Source organism: Phyllostomus hastatus, unplaced genomic scaffold (assembly GCF_019186645.2).
Source record: "Phyllostomus hastatus isolate PE091 unplaced genomic scaffold, TTU_PhHast_1.1 phas_scaffold_129, whole genome shotgun sequence".
NCBI lineage: Eukaryota > Metazoa > Chordata > Mammalia > Chiroptera > Phyllostomidae > Phyllostomus > Phyllostomus hastatus.
In genome coordinates this window covers 12,159,206-12,177,433 of record NW_025334009.1, presented here as the reverse complement: position 1 = coordinate 12,177,433, position 18,228 = coordinate 12,159,206, and the positions used below count along the sequence as shown (strand labels likewise).

Here is an 18,228-nt window from a genome sequence, read left to right as displayed (position 1 = left end):
TGCTAACGGCGCCATCTGGTGGCTCCTTGAGGATGTGCCAGCCTGTGGAGCTGAAAGGCACCAGCAAAATCTCAACCAAAAAGGTTCAGAAAAGTTAGTTTCTCTTTGCCTTTAATCCTTTCTTCCACCTTCTCACTCCTGTTTAATGGTTAAGATTTTTCTGGTCCCCCCAAAAAATGAGCGTGATGAGGAGACATCCGCCAAACTCCAGGTCAATTTGGAATAAAGCAATTTAACCCTTTGCTGGGAGGCATTGGACATCCAATCAGCCTGGAGCATGTTGGAATGTGCCCGCCCACGGGGACGTGCAGCACTGCGCGCCGGTGGCTGTCCGCACCCCCCACCTTTCCCCTCAATGGCTAGGAAAGGACAGGAAAGAGCCTTCCCTGGCTGCCCCTGGCACAGCGGGGTCACAGTGCCTCGCTGTCCTCAGCCCAGACGAATATCTATGACTGCCAAATTATTCAGGGGGCAGTGGCACCACTCAGAAGCCCTTTCTAATGTTTTCCAGTCCTCTTCCAAATTAATGCTCACCTCACTGCTTAATAAATGCCATGAGGAGACAATACCCAGCTCATCCCCCAAAAATCTTACTGCAAACACAAGAATGAGGGAAGGGCAACTGAGCAACCATGCCCCTGAAGGTCCGAGAGGACCGGTGTTGCCGCCAGGAGGTGTTCTTTCAGCTCGGCCCCGCCCAGGAAGTGATCGTTTCCAGGTAAAAGTGCCCACTGGAGCTCCTGCTGCGATATTTCTGATCATACCAGAGAAGTCACAGCAGACAAAGAAGACACAGGCCTCTGGGAGATGCTAAGGTCAGGGGGCTGGACTAAATGACCCACAGTTCCCAGCCTCACAAAAAAATCAGGTGTTCCAAGCTGACAATGGACGGGCCCAAGAGGCTGGGACAAAAGGTGTGTCACGGCATTCACCGGTGTGGACCCGTGAGGGGGGACTGCCGAGGCCTCCCCTTCGCCTAATGTCCAGAAAGACCCCAGGACCTTGGCACACACGCGGGTGGAGAGATGCCCACAGGGACGCCTGAGCTGGAACTTCCTGTCCACGCCGCAGAACGGGCATTAGAGACGCGGATTCACAGCACCCCGACCACACGGGCAGGAGCAGACTTTGCAGACACATGCCACTGGAATCGGAGGGACTCAGGAGGAACTATAAAGTGGAGACTGAAGACAAAGAGTCAGAATTACAGAGTTAAATCCCAGCCATTTAAAGCCCGGAGCTGCCACAGTCTCCGTAGACCCGCCTGGTGTCTGACCCCACTGGTGAAATGGGACTCCCAGATCCTCAGCGAGGACGCCCTGGAAGCACAAGTCAGAGCCTGTGATTCACAACTACAGCTCCTGAGTGGTCGGTCACCTTGCCACTGAAGTTCTCAGTAAGAGTCACCCGAGCGTCCTCTCGCAGGAGCTGCCAGAAGTGCCCGCAGTTCCTGGGGAGGCACGGTGAGGGCTTCCCCCTCCGTGGAGGACCGTAGCAGGAGACCAGAGAGAGCGGCAACCACTCCCAGGAGGACTGGCCGGCTGCTGAGATGCCCGCCTCTCTGCCTCTCCAGACAGGCCTCCCTCGACGGGGCGATTCTCTTTCCTTTGGACACAAATTATTTTACTCCATCCCCCTTAAGACTCAGATCTGTAATCAGGTCAGTTCTCAAAAAGCAATTACTTGATTGTCAAAACTCATCAAGCTGAACATTTAAGAGCAGTGCATTGTATTGTATGCTAAACAGCCCTCAACTTAAAAAAAAAAAAAAGCAGTGCTTGCTACAGATATTCATAAAATCTGAAAACAGAGGCAAATACACACGTCCTCAAAGACATCTTCAACTTGTAAAAGATGGTATTTCCACACTGTGGGGCACCCCGGATTTGGGCTGGGTTCATGAAGACTGAACATGTAGTATAACATTCCCATTCTACAGAGGGTGGGCCCCGACATTCCCACCTCGAGGAGCTGCCTGGGCAAGACAGACCCAGGTGGGCAGCCCGCAACACGGCGCCGGAATGGCAGCAAACAGAATTGGCTCTGCGATGGGCGGGGGAAATATTCTTTTTTTTTTTTTTAATCAGATTGGGGAAGAAAAGATCTAAGCTCTATTACCACCCACTGTGCTTCCTTGGGCAAGTTCACGTGCCCGCCCTGGGCATTAGGCGCTCACTGTAAAAGGAGTACGATAAACAGGATCTACGTCTGAACCGTTATGATTCATTCTGCAGTTTCGCTCTCCGAGAGCACTCAGGTGACCCTCCCTGTAAATCGTAGAAGTGAGGCATCCTGGGAAGTGACCATCCTTGGGAAGATGCTGCCGTTCCGAGTTGCCGGATAGAAAACCAACACCACGCAGGGAACTGAACACGCCCTGCCTTGGGACCTCCGCACCACAGAAGAGAAATGCATGCTGGGTGTCCCTGTGGCTAAGGGTAAAACCACCACAGTTGCACTTTCGGAGAGTCCTGAGAAGGACTGGTTGAGGACCAGAGCACAGAGGTCTCACACCCCTGTGGTGGCACTAGAATTGCCCCTCCAGCCAGCAGGTGTGAGCTCTGGAGTACACCAGCTTGGCAAAGCCAATGGCCTGCACCCGAGCGTGGGGCACAAACGTCTCTCAGCAAACCATCAGCTGCTAAACTGGGGCAAATACCGCTTTCCCAGTCCAGAGGAAAAAAACAGCCGTGGCCCAGGGATTAAAACCTCAGCCCAGTCACTTGCCTGTGCTGCATTGGGCTAAACTTGGCTGAGTCGACCCAGATAAGGTCATTGCAGAGGGGGTGTTTTTAAAAGATTAAAAAAACAGTAAACACACCGCAATGCAACACCAGCAAATAATATCCAAAGCTGACCAGCGGGCGCACCTAGTACTTACTGCGGGCCGCATTGTGATTCAAGTGCCAACAGCACCACCTGCTGCCCAGACCCTGAAAAGTCTGGCTTGTTTCTTTCTCAACACCATCAACACACAGTGCTTCCAGCTGGTGGATCTCACACCAGGTGAGCATGCTGAGGATCCACAGTGCTCTCCAAGACTTGTGAGCGGTTTGCACGTGTTTCCGTTTTAATGCTAACCTAACAAACTTAATACTAACAGATGCCAGGTCACCAGGATGATGAAGGAAAGGAGAGCCCTCAACCCAGGTATCCAGGTCTGCCTTTATTTTGCATTGGTTAGGATATGACCAGGAGGTTGAGTCGGGTGCTGTGATTTTAATTGTGACGTGTTACTGAAACAGCAGGGGTGAACTAACTTCTCAGGGAAGCATTTATACTATGTCGGAGCCAAAGGTCCAGAGTGACTGCAGGAACATGTAGGGAGTTTTGTAATCAAGGGGCTCACGTGGTATCGGCACACCCAACCCCATGGCATCGGAGACCGAACTACAGGAGGCGCATGTCCACAGCGTCCCTCCCACAGAGCTGGTACAGACTACTGATGCAGCTTTTTTTAAAAGATCATTTGTCATTTTGTTCTATTGAATGGTTCAGTATGAATTATAAGGATAAGAGATGTATACCTAGCGCTGTTTGAAATACTTAAATTACATCATAAAATAATTTACTTCTAACTTCTTTTAACCTGTCTCCCTATTTCTATCCCCCCATATACACCTAGTGTAATTTGTTGAATAGATGAATACATGATTTCAACACAGAGGATTTGCTAGAATTTCCTTCCTCTAAAAGGGGTCCTCTGTATGAAGCTCAGTATTAGTCAGGTGTTGGCTTCAATCGTGGTGCACTGTGTGAAAACAAATGCCAATGGCTTACAGCCAGGTGTTCTTCTCACCTGCAGGTGTGTGGGTCAGTTAGGGTCGCTCTGCTGCCACCTGCAGGCCAGGGTCAGGTGTGCTCCAGGCGGCCCTCATCTTGGAGCCAGGGTGCGCTCCTTGTGTGGCAGATGGTGGAGCGCAAGATGCCAAACTGAACATCCAAATACATTAAAACCACTGCCCCCCATCATATTTGCTCACATTCCATTGGCCAAAGCCAGTCACACGGTCAACATCAGTGGCGGGAGAAAGTACAGTCCTCTCACGGAGGTTGCGTGAAGCCAGGACCTGGGCGAGGAGAGAAGGCTGAGCTGTGGACAAATCACACGCTCTGTTACAGACCACACTTTAGAAACACTGCCCTCGAGGAAAGGGGTCATTTATAGCCCTATCACTCCCTTAAAAAAGATAGAACCTCCGATCCAAGTGGTAACTGAATCTGTACACTTTACTCTCATCTCTCGTTTCTGAACTCTACACCAAAATAACTAAATGACCGTGGGGTCACAAATTCTAAGTCGTAATAGGAAACCAGAGAGGGTAGAAACCGTATGCCCCTAAGTTTTCAGGCTGAAATGGCACACAAAGGGCAACCTGGAAGAACTGTCCACCTTTTCACCGTCGGCTGAGCTCCTAAGAAAGGCCCAACTGGAAAACAAGTAATCAGATCCCATGATCCCATCAGCTCTGAACCAAAGTGGCTCCAGGTGGGGGTGGGGATGTCGCGGCCAGCCAACAGCAACATCCTACAACATCCTACAGGAAAGGCCCGATGGAATGGGGTCCTTGGCAGGGTGGCCTCACTGCTCCTCAGAGCCCACCCGTGCACCGTGCATGTGGGTGGTGAGCTGCACGGTACCTGGGCCCTGCTGAGAATGCCCCCAACTGTGGGTGGCTGGGCTGGTTGGGGAGGGACCTTGGTCTCCTGGAAGCTTTGGTCTGCTGAAATAGACATGGAGGGGAGAACACCCAACGCAAAGGAGGCTCCCAGGGTAAGGTGCCTCCCTCTACGGACAGGGAGACCTCCACCGACTCTCACGGAACCCGCCCCAGGGGCCAATACTATACAAACGTGGCCAGTCTCGTCTGTAAGGATGAGCGGTCAGAATAATCACAGGCTGCACAGAATGACTCCGCGGTTTAAAAGAAGCAGCCTCGCCCTGACTGGAGTGGCTCAGTTGGTTGGCGTTGCCCTGCAAACGGAAAAGTCTCTGGTTTGATTCCCGGTCCGAGAACATACCTGGGTTTCCGGGTCGGGATACAAGAGGCAACCGATTGATGTTTCTCTCCCTCTCTTTCCCTCTCTCTAAAAATGATCAAATAAAATCTTTATTTAAAAAGAAAAGAAGAAGGGGAAAATAAAACGGAATTCCCTAACTGACTCCTTGCACCAAAATAAATTCTGGATGGATGAAACGGTTAATGTTTAAGTGTTTAAGAAGGATACACATAGGAAAGTAGTTAATATTTAATCTCGGTATGGGGAAGCCCTCTCTAAGCAATATGCTGACATCAGAACCCAAGGCAGAGAAGCCCAAGGAGTCGGATCATCCGAAGACGACCACGTTTCCTGGAAGGGATGCTCACCAGGATTGTGTCCCCGAGCGAGGGACAGCAAGCAGGAAGTGGCACTTAGAGGAGGCTCTCAAGATGCCAAAGATTTCCTGCCCAGCCCCCCCTCCCCTTGTGGGAAAATCTACCCCAATTCACTGTCCTCTGAAAGGGGCAACCCACGTACCGGGGGACCTTCCCCAATACCAGTCAGACACAGCTGATTGAGCTAGAGGGGGCCACATGACCCAAGCTGAGCCAATCAGAGTTTCTTTCCCAGGAATCTGGAAATACATTCCTGAGAGACAGAACCAATTAGCTCTGAGGATCCAGACTGGGCACCAGGACACCCATAAACGTGAGGGAACAAGATCCAAGAAGCTGATGTGAAGCAAGCTTATTGGGCAGGGGACAAAAAGAAGAGGAACCCGGTTCAAGACCTAGCTGAGAGCCCACGGGGCCCCAGAGCAATGGCGAGCCTGGAGAACCAGCACAGGTGACCTCTGGTTCGCAGGAAACCTTTTCCATGAGATGCCCCCACCATGACCTTGTGATAAGTCCCCTCGCTACCTGCATAGTTTGGGCAGCTCGTATTCTTTGCCAAGACACAGCTTATACGGATACACTTGTCACGGGAAGTGCCTTAAGAAGGAAGGAACAAGCCCTGGCTGGCATAGCTCAGTAGATTGAGCGCAGGCTGCAAACCAAAGCATCGCAGGTTCGATTCCCAGTCAGGGCACATGCCTGGGTTGCAGGCCACGGCCCCCAGCAACCGCACATTGATGTTTCTCTCTCTCCCTCTCTCTTTCTCCCTCCCTTCCCTCTCTAAAAATAAATAAATAAAATTTTTTAAAAAGAAGGAAGGAACACAGTGGAGGCGAGGGGCCGTGTATGCAGTAGAAGCCACTGCTGGCTTGTTCTGCTGGAGGGTGACGTCAGGAAGTAAAGGAGGCGCAGCCTGGGAAACAGCACGCAGAAGGAAGGCCTGTGCAGCACAGCGCGGGAGCAGCAAACGTGGGGCAAATGTCCCAGGGCGCTTCTGCCATTTTCTTTTTTTTTTTTTTCATTTTTATTGAAGGTATTGTGGCGACATTGGTTAATAAAGTTATATAGGTTTCGGGTGTACATTTCTACAATACATCATCTTTGTGTTGTGCTGTGTGTTCACTACCCAAAATCAAGTCTCCCTCCCTCCATCACCATTTATCCCCTATGTACCCTCTTCTATCCCCCCCACCCCCTTCCCCTCTGGTAACCACCATACTGTTGTCTGTGGCCACGAGTTGGTTGTTGTTGTTGTTGTTGTTTTGCTTTTGTTTTGGTTTTTGCTGAATCCCTTCACGTTCTTCACCCAGCCCCTCAACCACCCTCCTCTCTGACAGCTGCAGTCTGTGCTCTGTATCTATGAGTCTGTTTCTATTTTGCTTGTTTGTTTTGTTCACTAGATTCCATACGTATGTGAAATTGTATGGTATTTGTCTTCCTCTGACTGGCTTATTCACGCCCGTCATTTGCAAGGGAGTCAGCGGAGTGGAGAAAACAGTGGTGTTCAGCCCTTGCATGAGTTTCACAGGGGCGGAGAAAGGCATGCAGGCAGCAGGAAGCAGCTGCCTCTGGTTCCAAAGGCCAGCCCTTCTGGTTCCAAGCAGGGGACCGGCCCTGCAGCCTCTGTATGACCTTACATTGCTTCCCTGCCTGACGTTTTACCCCTGAGGGCAAGTTTGGAGAAAGAAATACAATCACCCTCCAACTGGAAGGCTCAGCTCCCCTTCCTTAATAAGAGTTCTCTGCTGGTGCCACTGGGCAAATGTTGGGTCTTTTATAAACTTAGAATCAAACTTTGCTGATTGCATTTTGGGGAATGGAGACTCTTCCTGAAAACATGTTTTGGCTTTATTTTTCCATGAGCACAAATGTGCAAAGCAGCCCAGGGCCACAAGCAGAAAGTGAGCCTTTGAGCCTCAAAGAAAGGAGGAAGATGAAACTAAGAGACACCCAGCACATCATGGGCCACCCTCATTTCTGCTTCGATTTTTCTAGCTTCTGCAGATTTGTCCACTGGCACATCTCCACAGCCAGAATCTGAGTTGAAAGGTCATTTTAATCGCTGCTGATGCAAAGGTGGAGGGGGGAGCAGGCACCTTCCTTTGCAGGTCCTTCTATCCATCACCCCAGTCTCACCCTCTCCAGGTCTCAGGAACACAGGCATGAGAGCCCAGCCCTCCGCTTCTGTGTGGCTACATATGTCTTCAGATACAACCAGTGGTTTGTCCTCCCTGCATTTCCCTTTTTCCCCTCAATTCAAGCTGCTTTCAGGGCACATGGAATCTTCTGGTTTTGTTCCCAAAAACCATGACTGGGATTAAGGTAAATCACTATCCATGGCCACAAAATTTAAGGAGCCACCAAAAAAATAGATAAATAAATAAATAAATAAACCTTAGCCATCAAGATTAAATAATATTTTAATGCAACGGTTTTAAAAAATAAAAATTTTTTAAAAATCCACGATTTTTAAGGTGTCTAAGGAGGGATTCCTCATTCACTGCCCCCTGATCCCAGCCCTGCCCAGAGGTGAATCTGGAGGACCTGTGGAGGATGGAAGGAGGGGGGAAGCAGTTCACGGAGAGAAACAGAGGAAGACAGGGTTCTCCCTGAACCATACAAAGAGCTTCTCCCCTGCCTGAGGGAAGAGAGAGAGAGAATTCTTCAGGCTCCAGGAGCCATGAGATCCAAGTGGAGACCCAGTGAGGGGTCAGACCCTCCGAGAAGAATCATCAGTGTGACCACGGAGACAAGACCCTCAGCAGTGGTAGACAGGACTCCAGGCCCTGGGGCGGCCAGGAAGCAGGAGAGAAGTGGGCGGGGACTGTGGAGGTGTCAACAGTAGCCCCATGGGAACGGGTCACCAAGGGTTGCCCCCCAACATGTGGCGTTCCACGAGACAGTGGAACTGGGAGTATACAGTCAAAATAGAATCCGTTTGACAAGAAAATTAAATTATGCAATGATTGCACACCTGTGGTTGCAGACTAACAAAAATACCTGCCATATCCAGGTACAGAAACTGAAGCCAAAGGTTAATTAGGCAACTTGCATTATGATTGAATTTTTTAAAAAAAGAAGAAGACTGGATAAATCTACACGTGATGGAGAAATGTCTGTTTCAACATGTCAATTTCAAACGACATCCTCCGTCTTAGGAAGAATGCTCATTAAAATCCCACTTTTCCGTTTCCCGAGTTACCTCTGCGATGCTCCTGCATAAATCTTCTCTGTCGAATGCCCAAGCCTCCAATGAAGACTGACAGGACTGACGGGGAGGGAAGCGAGAGAGTGGCCCCAGAGCCCTAGGTGGTCCCCCGGCCCCACCTCCCGCCACGTTCTTTTGGGAAGTCGGAGCTGAGGATTTACCCAGCGTGCCTCCTTCCGTCAGATCAGGAGAGAGACCAAGATCTCTCAGGTAAAATTTCCTTTCCGGCCATGATGAAGTTATTGGCTTTCTGTTGACACAAATTACACGGGTATCTCACTAGACCCAGTATCGTTTCCTCTGTGCTGCACAGCATTTATAATAGCAGCTGGATTTCTCGGTGTAATTTTTCTTACGGTCAAATTTTCTTCTCCAGGTACGGTCGGTGATATGAAACTTGTCAGAACAAATCTCGATACGCCTTTATATTCTCGTATTATTCAATTCCCAGATTCTATCAGGAAAATAGACAAGGAGAAAAGCAATATACCATTAACAATAAAGTACATATGTGAGGATTCTCTGTACAGTAGCTGTATAAAGCAGAAAGAATACAACCCAGGGGGAAAAGAGAAATTTCCACTATTTATTCCAAGTACTATTGCTTTCTGGAAAATAATTACAGAGTTTTCACTGTAATTTATTTCCAGATTCTAGGACACTATTCCTGTAAAAGACACCTCAGGTTTAACAAGCGCTTTCAAGGGGAAAGGGAAACTCTATTAAGTACTTGTCAATTGTAAAATGCATTCCAACTGAAGAAATGCTGAGAATGAATTAAAAAAAAAAAACAAACCAGCTATGGAGATTCAATTTCGCAGCAACTCAGTGTTTGGTGTTTGCCACGGCGGGATGGCCGCAGTGACCCCACCCTGGGCCCCAAGGGCAAGATCATGTAACTTGGGGTCCGGACACAGAAGAGGGGAGCGGTGTCTTTTTCCATTCCCCAGGCGAGGTCAGGTGGAGGGCGGAGCCATTGCCTTTGACTACCAGGAGCTCAGATCTGGGCTCTGCCGCTGACCACATCCGCGACCTCAGTTTCCTCACCGGTAAACCCGGGTGTCTTCATTCCTGCAACAAACTTTTATTATGAGTCCAGAATTTTCCAGGCACAGCCCTAGACCCTGATGACACCAAGACCGGGAAGGTCCCTGCCCTCCGACAGAGGGAGGGGCTGGGCCCGGAAGGAAGGAACGCGATCCTTCCAGACCAGAACTGAAAGGACAGAATGGGACGGGGGAGGGGACAGCATCTCAAGCAGGCAGCTTCCCGGAAGAGGCAGCATTTGAGCTCAGACCTCCAGGAACTTAAAGAAAATCATTCCCGAGTCATGCATGAGCTGGCACAAAGGCGCCAGAGGCGGAGTTGACCTGCTTGAGATGTCGCAGAAGGGTCTACACGACAACAGCAGGGCCAGAGCACAGGACCGGGGCGGGGATGGAATCCTGGCGGTGGGAGGGCCGGCTCGTGCCGCAGCAGCCATAGGGCACCCTAAGGACTTCGGTTGTGTTCCAATGTCATGGGGAGTCGTTTTAAACTGAGGGCATGTGATGACATTTTTGTTTTAAAAATTGACCCTGGCTGTGGTCTTTCACACGAGAGATGCTGGGGTGAGGTACTAATGCCGACCCCCGGAGGATGTCTGGGGGTTCGCTGAGAAGAATCTCCAGGAGCTGGCACAGTGCCCGGCCCTCGCCGGTACTCCGAAATGACCACTATTAATTATAACACATCCGAACCTCTGTGCCCAGCGCCTTCACTCCAGCGACCTCAGTGCATTCAGTCATCAGCTGCGGAGCTACTTCCCCGCCAGGGTGCTTCCTGGCGGCCACAGCCCACATCTGGCAGCTGGTGTCTTTGATAACCCACATGACGGTGGGCAAGTCAGGTCACTTTTCGGAGGTCACTTCCCTGGGCTCAGTCTCCCTAACTGTTAAGTGGGGCCGTGAATCCCACCTCCCGATCCCATGGTTTTAAGGTAGAAATGAGACACGGGAATTCACTCCAAGACCTATGAAGGGCCACGCAAGTGTCGAAGTTTAAGAAGCAGCTTCTGTGTTATTACTTCTCGATTATATCCAGATATTAACATTTTAGGAATTTCAAAAGAAGGAGGAGGAGGAGGAGGAGTGGGAGGAGGAGGAGGAAGGAAGAAGAATACACAGGAAACCGGGAGGGAAAAGAGGAAATTTTCATTGTTTTTCTGCGAGAAGGGAAATTAATGCACAATCAGGTGGGTGTATCCGGTCACAACCAAGCCCTTCTAGGTCGAGGAAGAGAGAAGCCCCCACGTGTGCACAAGAGGAGGGCAGCAGATGGCAGGTGCAGTGTGCTTGTAACCGCAGAGAATCAGTGAGAAACAACCTCAGTGTCCACCAGGAGGGAAACTAGGACGCTAAGTGCACAGATTCAGGCATCCATTGAGGAAGGAAAACCAATGAGGCGGACTGGATTCGAGGCGGGGGATGGAGATATCAAGGATGACGCCCATGTGTTAGGTTTGCTCAGCAGGGCCATCCCCTGAGCCAGGGAGCCCGGGGGTGGAGGACTGGGTGATGACAGCAAGCTCTGCTCCAGAGGAACTTCTGATGCCTACACGTGGGTGTGTCACATGGATGTGTCACCTGGCCAGGCGGACAGATGGCCTGAGCTTAGAGGAGAAGGCTGGACTAGAGACACAGACGGTGGAGGGGAGAGGAGGGAGGAAGAGAGTCATCTGCTAATAGGCCGTGCGTGTAGGGAGCTGCATGGAGAAGGAGTAAAGCTCTCTGTCTCTCTGCTGGCAGGGGAGCACTGGTCTTGGGGTCAAGGACTGGCCCTGAAGGGCCACAAGTGTAGTGTTTTTAACAGCTTTATTGAGGTGTAATGGACACACAATAGACTGCACGTATTGAAAGGGCCGTTGTGATAGGTTTGACACAGATACACCCGTGGAACCATTGTTACACTCAAGGCAATGAACACATCCGTCACCTGCTAAGTTACCGGGCGTTCCTTTGTAACGCTTGCCCCCGCCTCCCTCCAGGCAAACCCTGACCTGCTTTCTGTCACTACACATGGTGTCCACTTTCTAGAATTGTATGTACATAGAGTCATACAGAACAGAGCCTTCTTGGTCTGGCGCCTTATATTCAGGCTAATTATTCTGAATTGTGCCCATGCTGTGGCCTGTATCAAGAGTTCACTCCCTTTCATTCCCAATAGTATTCATGGCTGACACACTCACCAATTTATGGACATTCCCGTTGTGAATATTTGTGTCCAAGTATTTTTGAGGCCACCCGCTTTCATTTCTCTTGGAACTATGTGGTAGAATGGCTGGGTCGTGGGGTGGGTAGATGTTTAACTTTTAAAGGAACCGCCCAATTGTTCTCCAAAGGGAGAAGGCCATTTTATATCCCCAGCAGCGAGGTGCAAGAGTTCCAGTTGCTCCTGATCCTCTCCAGTACTTGGTATGGTCGTAGTTTTCATTGTAGCCATTTCATGTTAGCCGTTATGATAGGTGTATGGTGCTGTTTCATTGTGGTTTTGACTTGCCTTTCCCTAGTGACTAAGGGTGGAGCTGCAACTTTTAGCCAGTGGAAGAAGATGAAACCCGTACAGGAGGCCCAAAGGGGTGCACAGGGATGCAGGCAAAAAGGCAGGAAAAAAATGTGGCATCCCAGAAGTCAACAGGAGAGATGCTTTGAAAAGGCAGTGGTCAACAGAAGCAAATGATGCTATTGGGAAGGCTGAAGATTCTCTTTTGGGTTTCAGCCTTTGGTGACTTCATCAAGAGGTGTTCCAGTAGCAATTCCAGCTTCCAGCCTCTCTCTGCATGTTCAGAATGAGCACCACTGCACTGCCTGCTGGGTCGCAGCTCCTCAGGGCCCCTCTTTCCAGCACCAGAGGTTAAAGCACCAGCTGTACCCCTTCCAGTGGTTGCAAGTTTCGGGGTGGGGTGGGGGAGTGGTCACAGGCTCTGTTCCCTGGAAACCAACTCTGAGGTCAAGATTAGCATGCAGAAGGTACACTAGGGAATGGTCCTAGGGTCATCACCTCTGGCAGAGAAGGGAAAGAAGCAGGATTAGGCGAGGAAGAAGCTGGGCTGTGATGCTGTCTCAGCCCAGGGCTCAGCCAATCCCCATGAGGAGAATGGCCCATCGTTGTCCCCATTGGCCACTCCCTACGTGGACCAGCCTTTGGATGCAAGCTGCTGCAGAGGAAGGTCATGACCCTGGGTGAGCCAATTCTTCCCAGCTAAGGACATCCCCATAGACCGTGACCGCTGTGGGCTGTCAGCCAGCACCCTGTGCGATCTGTTCCTTTTGGTCTTGAAGCAGGATGTGGGCAGCACACTGAGTGTCCCTGACAAGGGGTTTCTCCTCCCAGCTTCTAGGTTCTAATCACCCCAACCTCTTCCCTTGGTTCCCCACCTAGGAGTGGGAGTCATTTCTTGCAGTCAGTGTGTCTAATTTACTTCAGCACCCACTTTGTGCTTCCGCTTTCTCCAACACCTGTCTAAGCCGTTCCTTCTACTCGGCTCTCGCGCTGCACCTGCACTCCCGACTGCTGCACTCCCCCACCCAGAGACCCCAGCACTGGGAGAGGAGGGAGGGGACGGCTGAGAAACCCACACTTTGTGACTGGCTCTGTGCCCTACTGACCCGATCACATATAACCCAGAAAGGCCAATGTGGCAAATTACAGCCTTGTGTTTCGCCCTCAGCTCCCGCGCACTCCCCGCGTCATCTGAACAGACCGGCATCTCGGCACAGAGGTCCGGCCTGGAATCATCAGGGAGCAGGCCCTCTGCGCCCTCTGGGGCGCAGGAACGGGCCTGAGCTCTCCCGGCTCCCTGCAGCCTGCGTGCGATCCACGCGCTGCACGTCTGCCACGTAAATGCACTCAGTGGCTCCCCTGTGACCCGAAAATGGCCACACGGGTGCCGCCCGAGTGCCACACTTCACGAGGACGTGACTCCGGCTCGGGCGTAATTGGCCGTAAAGCAGTATAAATGGGTATCAGGGGGGTAGAATAAATCAACGATTTCATTGTGCCATTCTTCAGACCGCACCGGAGCTGGTGCCCAGCTAAGACAGTAATGCTCATGACCACGGCCAGCATGTGCTACACACACAGCTCTTGCCGGTCCATCAGGTGTCCGTCACAGCACAGGTGTGCAGTCACATCAGCTGCAGGAGGCGGGTCTGAACTATGGTTCCCGGACTCCCACCACCAGCACTGAGAAGGAGTCAGAACACAGCCCACTTCAGTCATTCCGAGCATGTTTTATTAACACAGAGAGACTATGATTGACCTTATTAACCTCACAAGGGGAATGGAGACTCTGGTAAGCACCACGCATGTAGTGCACCATGAACTTGACCACAGGGAGGAAGCAAAACACATCATTATTACCAAAAATACCTCACCGATAACAAGTCTTTCCCTCCCCCACACACCCCCCAAATGTATGAAAGGCTTCAAATGTACAAATCTAAAAATAGGTGACATTTCGCATGAAGACTCCAGTTTATTTTTTAAAAATATACTGAGCATCTCTCCTTCCCCTGATTCTCCAATTACGAGAAGAAGCCCTCTTCCTCCTCCTCTTCCTCTGAAACTTCTATCCTTTCTGCTGGAGCAGAACGCAGGGGAGCTGAACGCAGAGACTCGAGATGGTGACTACGACGCCTGCTCCGCAGACCGCTTGTGCTGGCTCTGGAGGTGGCCCTCGCCTCCAGGGGACACCTCCTCTTGTCGGCTCGCTGTGCCGGCCTCCCCAGCAGTTTCAATCCAGGGGTGCTTAAGAACTTGATGGGCCGTGTAGCGCTTTTTGGGGTCTACCACCAGCAACCGGCTCACCAGATCTTTGGCAGCTGTTGGAGGAAGAGGAGGGGAAATGAGATGAACGCAGGGGGTTCTGAACTGTTCTTCCCCCCACGGGAGCTGAGAACACAACCATCCACATTAGCACCACGGGCCACGTGAGAGCAGCGCCGTCCCACAGAACTCTCTGCGGCGATGGGAACCTTCCATAACCACCACACACTTGGGGAGACAGAGCGTTTGAAATGCGGCTGGTGAGACAAAGGAACTGAACTTTTATTGTATTTACTTTTAATTAGTGTCCATTTAAACTTAAGTAGCCACGTGCAGCCAGGGGTAATCCCATTGGACGAAGAGCTCTATGAGATGTTTGTTTGTTTCTCTGGAGACACGGGGCCAGCCCACCACTGACAACCATGGCGCCCAGCCCGAGAGAACAAGCCGAGGCCACAAACCATAGGTCTACACCTATGGTTTAGCTTGTCAGCTTGTAAACCAAACTACCAGGTTGTTAAATAAAGCATGTGCATTCTTCCTCCCTACATTGATAAATACAGAACTAACCTTAAATGACACATTCAAGGAAAATCGGGGGTAGGAGTAGTCACTCCTGTTCTACATTTTTAAGCTAAAGACTCAAAACCTCCGGTTATCTAGTTCTCGATTTTGCAAGGGCAGCGGGCAGAGCAGGCAAATCAGCAGACACACGGGAGAATTCCATCTGAAAGGGCTGAAAAGGAGACCGTCACCCCTTCTCTCCAAGGTGGCCCCACGGGACCCCTGGCGGTGCACAGGTAAAATACGCATTTTCAGTCCACTCAGCTCACGAGCACGTCTATTCGTGAGATGGTCTGGATCTTTACAAGTGAGGGTTATATGCTTCTGATATTTTTTTTTCACTTCTGATGTTCTTCATTTGCCTTAAGGAAAAGTATTTGGTGGCTGCAACTGGCCATTAGGCTTTTCCATTCAGTCTCAAAGGAAGTCCTGTTTTGGGGGTGTAGATTTATGTCGCGGGACATAAAGGATGAAGCACAACCTGTCGCCAGCCCACCTCTGTGCCAGGCGCTGGAGTGGGTCTTCTGCATTCTCATCACGCACCTGACCTAGAACCTGCTCTGCAGTCAGAACTCGGGGGGGGCGGGGGGGGGGCGGGGCCTCCAGCCCTACATCCCTTCTCCCTCGCTGGGAAGCCCCAGGTCTCACCATCAGAGATATTGTCCCAGTAAGGGGCCAGGAACTCGAAGTGGCCCAGCTGGATGATGTTAAAGAGCTCGTCCTGGTCCCTGTCCAGGCTGCGGAAGGGCGGGAAGCCACACAGCAGGATGTAGAGGATCACGCCGGCGGCCCACATGTCCACCTCCAGCCCGTAACCTGCACGACAGAGACAGAGACACTGAGCCCAGGCGGGGTCAGGCATGGTGAGGAGCACGGGGCACAATCGCTGCTCTGGGCCACAGGAGACCTCCGCGCTCAGTGAGCCAGAGCCACTTCCAGGCCTGTGCCTGCCAACCCTACAGACATGAGGTCCGTGCCGGGGTTACCCCCAGTTCGGTCCTCAGGCCACTGCCACGGCTCTGTGGTCCTTTCTGACTGGTCGGCGATAAAATGACACAGAAATTCAACACACACACTTGGACACTCTTATCTGGCGTGGCTGTGACATCCAATTGCACGATCCGTGGACACAGCTCGTGGAGCAGGGTACAGATCAGCTCAGGGTTGTGTAGCACACACAGTAAGTCACATGTGGCAGGACCTGTCCCCTGTCCCATGCAGCAGGACTCCCCAGGGGCCCACACGTGTGGGAAACGTTAAAGCCTGGCCCTTCACCAGAGACCCTTGGAGAAAGCCTGGCCTGCACCAGCAGCCTCTGCTTCCTATTCAGTCATTGCCTTCTCTCATTTCAAAAATATTATTTATGCCTGGCTGGCATAGCTCATGGATTGAGCGTGGGCTGCGAACCAAAGCATCGCAGGTTCGATTCCCAGTCAGGGCACATACCTGGGTTGCAGGCCACGGCCCCCAGCAACCGCACATTGATGTTTCTCTCTCTCTCTCTCTTTCTCCCTCCCTTCCCTCTCTAAAAATAAAAAATAAATAAAATCTTTAAAAATATATTATTTGTGACTCTTTTATGAATATAAAAAGATGGATATTACTAGATATGTTCACCCTGAGCGCACACACACACACATCTTTCTTTAACAAAATCAGGATCACATTGTACATATGTTATACCCAATTTCACTGACTTAATATTACACGGCATTTCCTATATAGGAATTTCCTATGAAAAACATAAAAAGGACTCTTCAAAAATATCACCTCTAATAGCTGTCAGTATTCTTTTTATATAATGAAGCCTCTATGTTACAATTTAAGTTTTTTCTAATTTTGCTTACAACTGTAAGCAAACATCCTGTGGTGAACATCCTTACGTGTTAAATATTTGTGCACATCTCTGATTATGTTCTTAAAATAGCTTTCTATAAATTAAATGCACAAAGTAATATACAGTAAACGTTTTCGACACATATGGCCCCATCATCCACCCACAGTTTATAACAGCAGCATGTACGTTTTCAAACACTTTTCTTTCTCTCTTTGGAAAAGTAAAGCACTGGGCAGCTTTGACTGGGGAATTAAAGGTTCACTATTAAGCCCCAGAGCAATGTCGTCAAGACCCAAATCCTCAGCAAAATATTAAGGGAATGAGTCACCAAGGACCTCTTTCCGGCCAGCTTGGTGTCCTGTCCTCAGTTCTCAACCACTTTCACTCTCAGGAGGGGCCGGTCCTGCTAGGCCTCCCACCTGCGTGCACCGTGCCCCTCAGGGGCCGGGAGGCTGTCCTGTCCTGCTCCTCCTCCTGCCTCCTCTGCTGCCCTGTCCTCTGAGGGCCCCTCCTACTTCTTCCTCCCCAGAGAATCTGCCATGGCTGCCCTTGCCGGTGTCACGGGGAGCCATCATGTCTCCCACTCCTGCCTCCATCTCTGAGCTGCAGGGTCTCAGAAACTCATGCTCAGCCCCGAGTTTCACCTCCTTGCCAAGTGGGCAACTCCGTGTGTCCATCCGGAAATCTCCACAAAGTCGGTGTGCTCACCTTTTAACTCTCCCCATCCCCACCTCCCAAAAGAGCTTCCCCTTCTAACACCCTGCTTCAGTCGGTGCCACCGCCCACATGGTGGTTTTCCACAGAGGCATGCAGACTGTCGGCTCGCCTCCCTCTCACCCGGGTCATCGATGCCTCTGTGAAAACGCCTGTGGGTGCGAGTGTTCTCCTGTCCCACTGCAACCGTGTACCCCCGACTGCTGCGTGGCCACGCTGGGACCCGGTTCCTTCCCAGCTATAGCGAGACCAGGTGCAACTTGCCCAACCAACCCAACTTCCCTGGGCAGCACTGGGGCTAGTCTTCCTCCCAACGTCTCTGCCACCCAACCTCCACGCGCATCTTAGCTTCTCTGATGCCTCTGCTGATGGGAGACTTCAGCTCTCCCTTCTCCCTCCCACCCTCTGCCCCTTCCAGAACCTTCCCTCCATGCATAGGGTGCTTCAGATGATTTCTCCTGGAGCGCTCAGTAGCTTAACAGTCATTCATGTATTTAGAGCCATATAATGATAATAATGATAATAATATTAATACCATTTTGTGGATTTTACAGTGTGTCACTAATGCAGTTCATTGGACCCTCATACAATATAGAAAGAGGTAATGCAGAGTACTCATGGAGTCTGGAGTGGGATTCCCTTTGTCTCAAGATGCAAGGTTGGTGGAGGAATTGTTAAGCCAATTACCTGCCATTAGCGGTAGCCTTGGGTCGGTGGCACAA

General features: G+C 50.9%; 1 protein-coding gene across 1 annotated transcript in view; it reads right to left on the bottom strand.

Moving 5' to 3' along the window:
* Window positions 1-13,853: 13,853 nt before the first annotated feature.
* The window catches only part of DCLK3 (doublecortin like kinase 3), a 39,021-nt gene continuing 34,646 nt past the window's right edge, over window positions 13,854-18,228 (bottom strand). The window contains exons 4-5 of the mRNA XM_045857113.1: window positions 15,604-15,771; window positions 13,854-14,447 (exon numbers count right to left, since the gene is read on the bottom strand). Of these exons, the coding sequence (XP_045713069.1) occupies window positions 14,254-14,447; window positions 15,604-15,771 (362 nt within the window). The 3' untranslated portion in view covers window positions 13,854-14,253. The remainder of the gene's footprint in view (window positions 14,448-15,603; window positions 15,772-18,228) is intronic.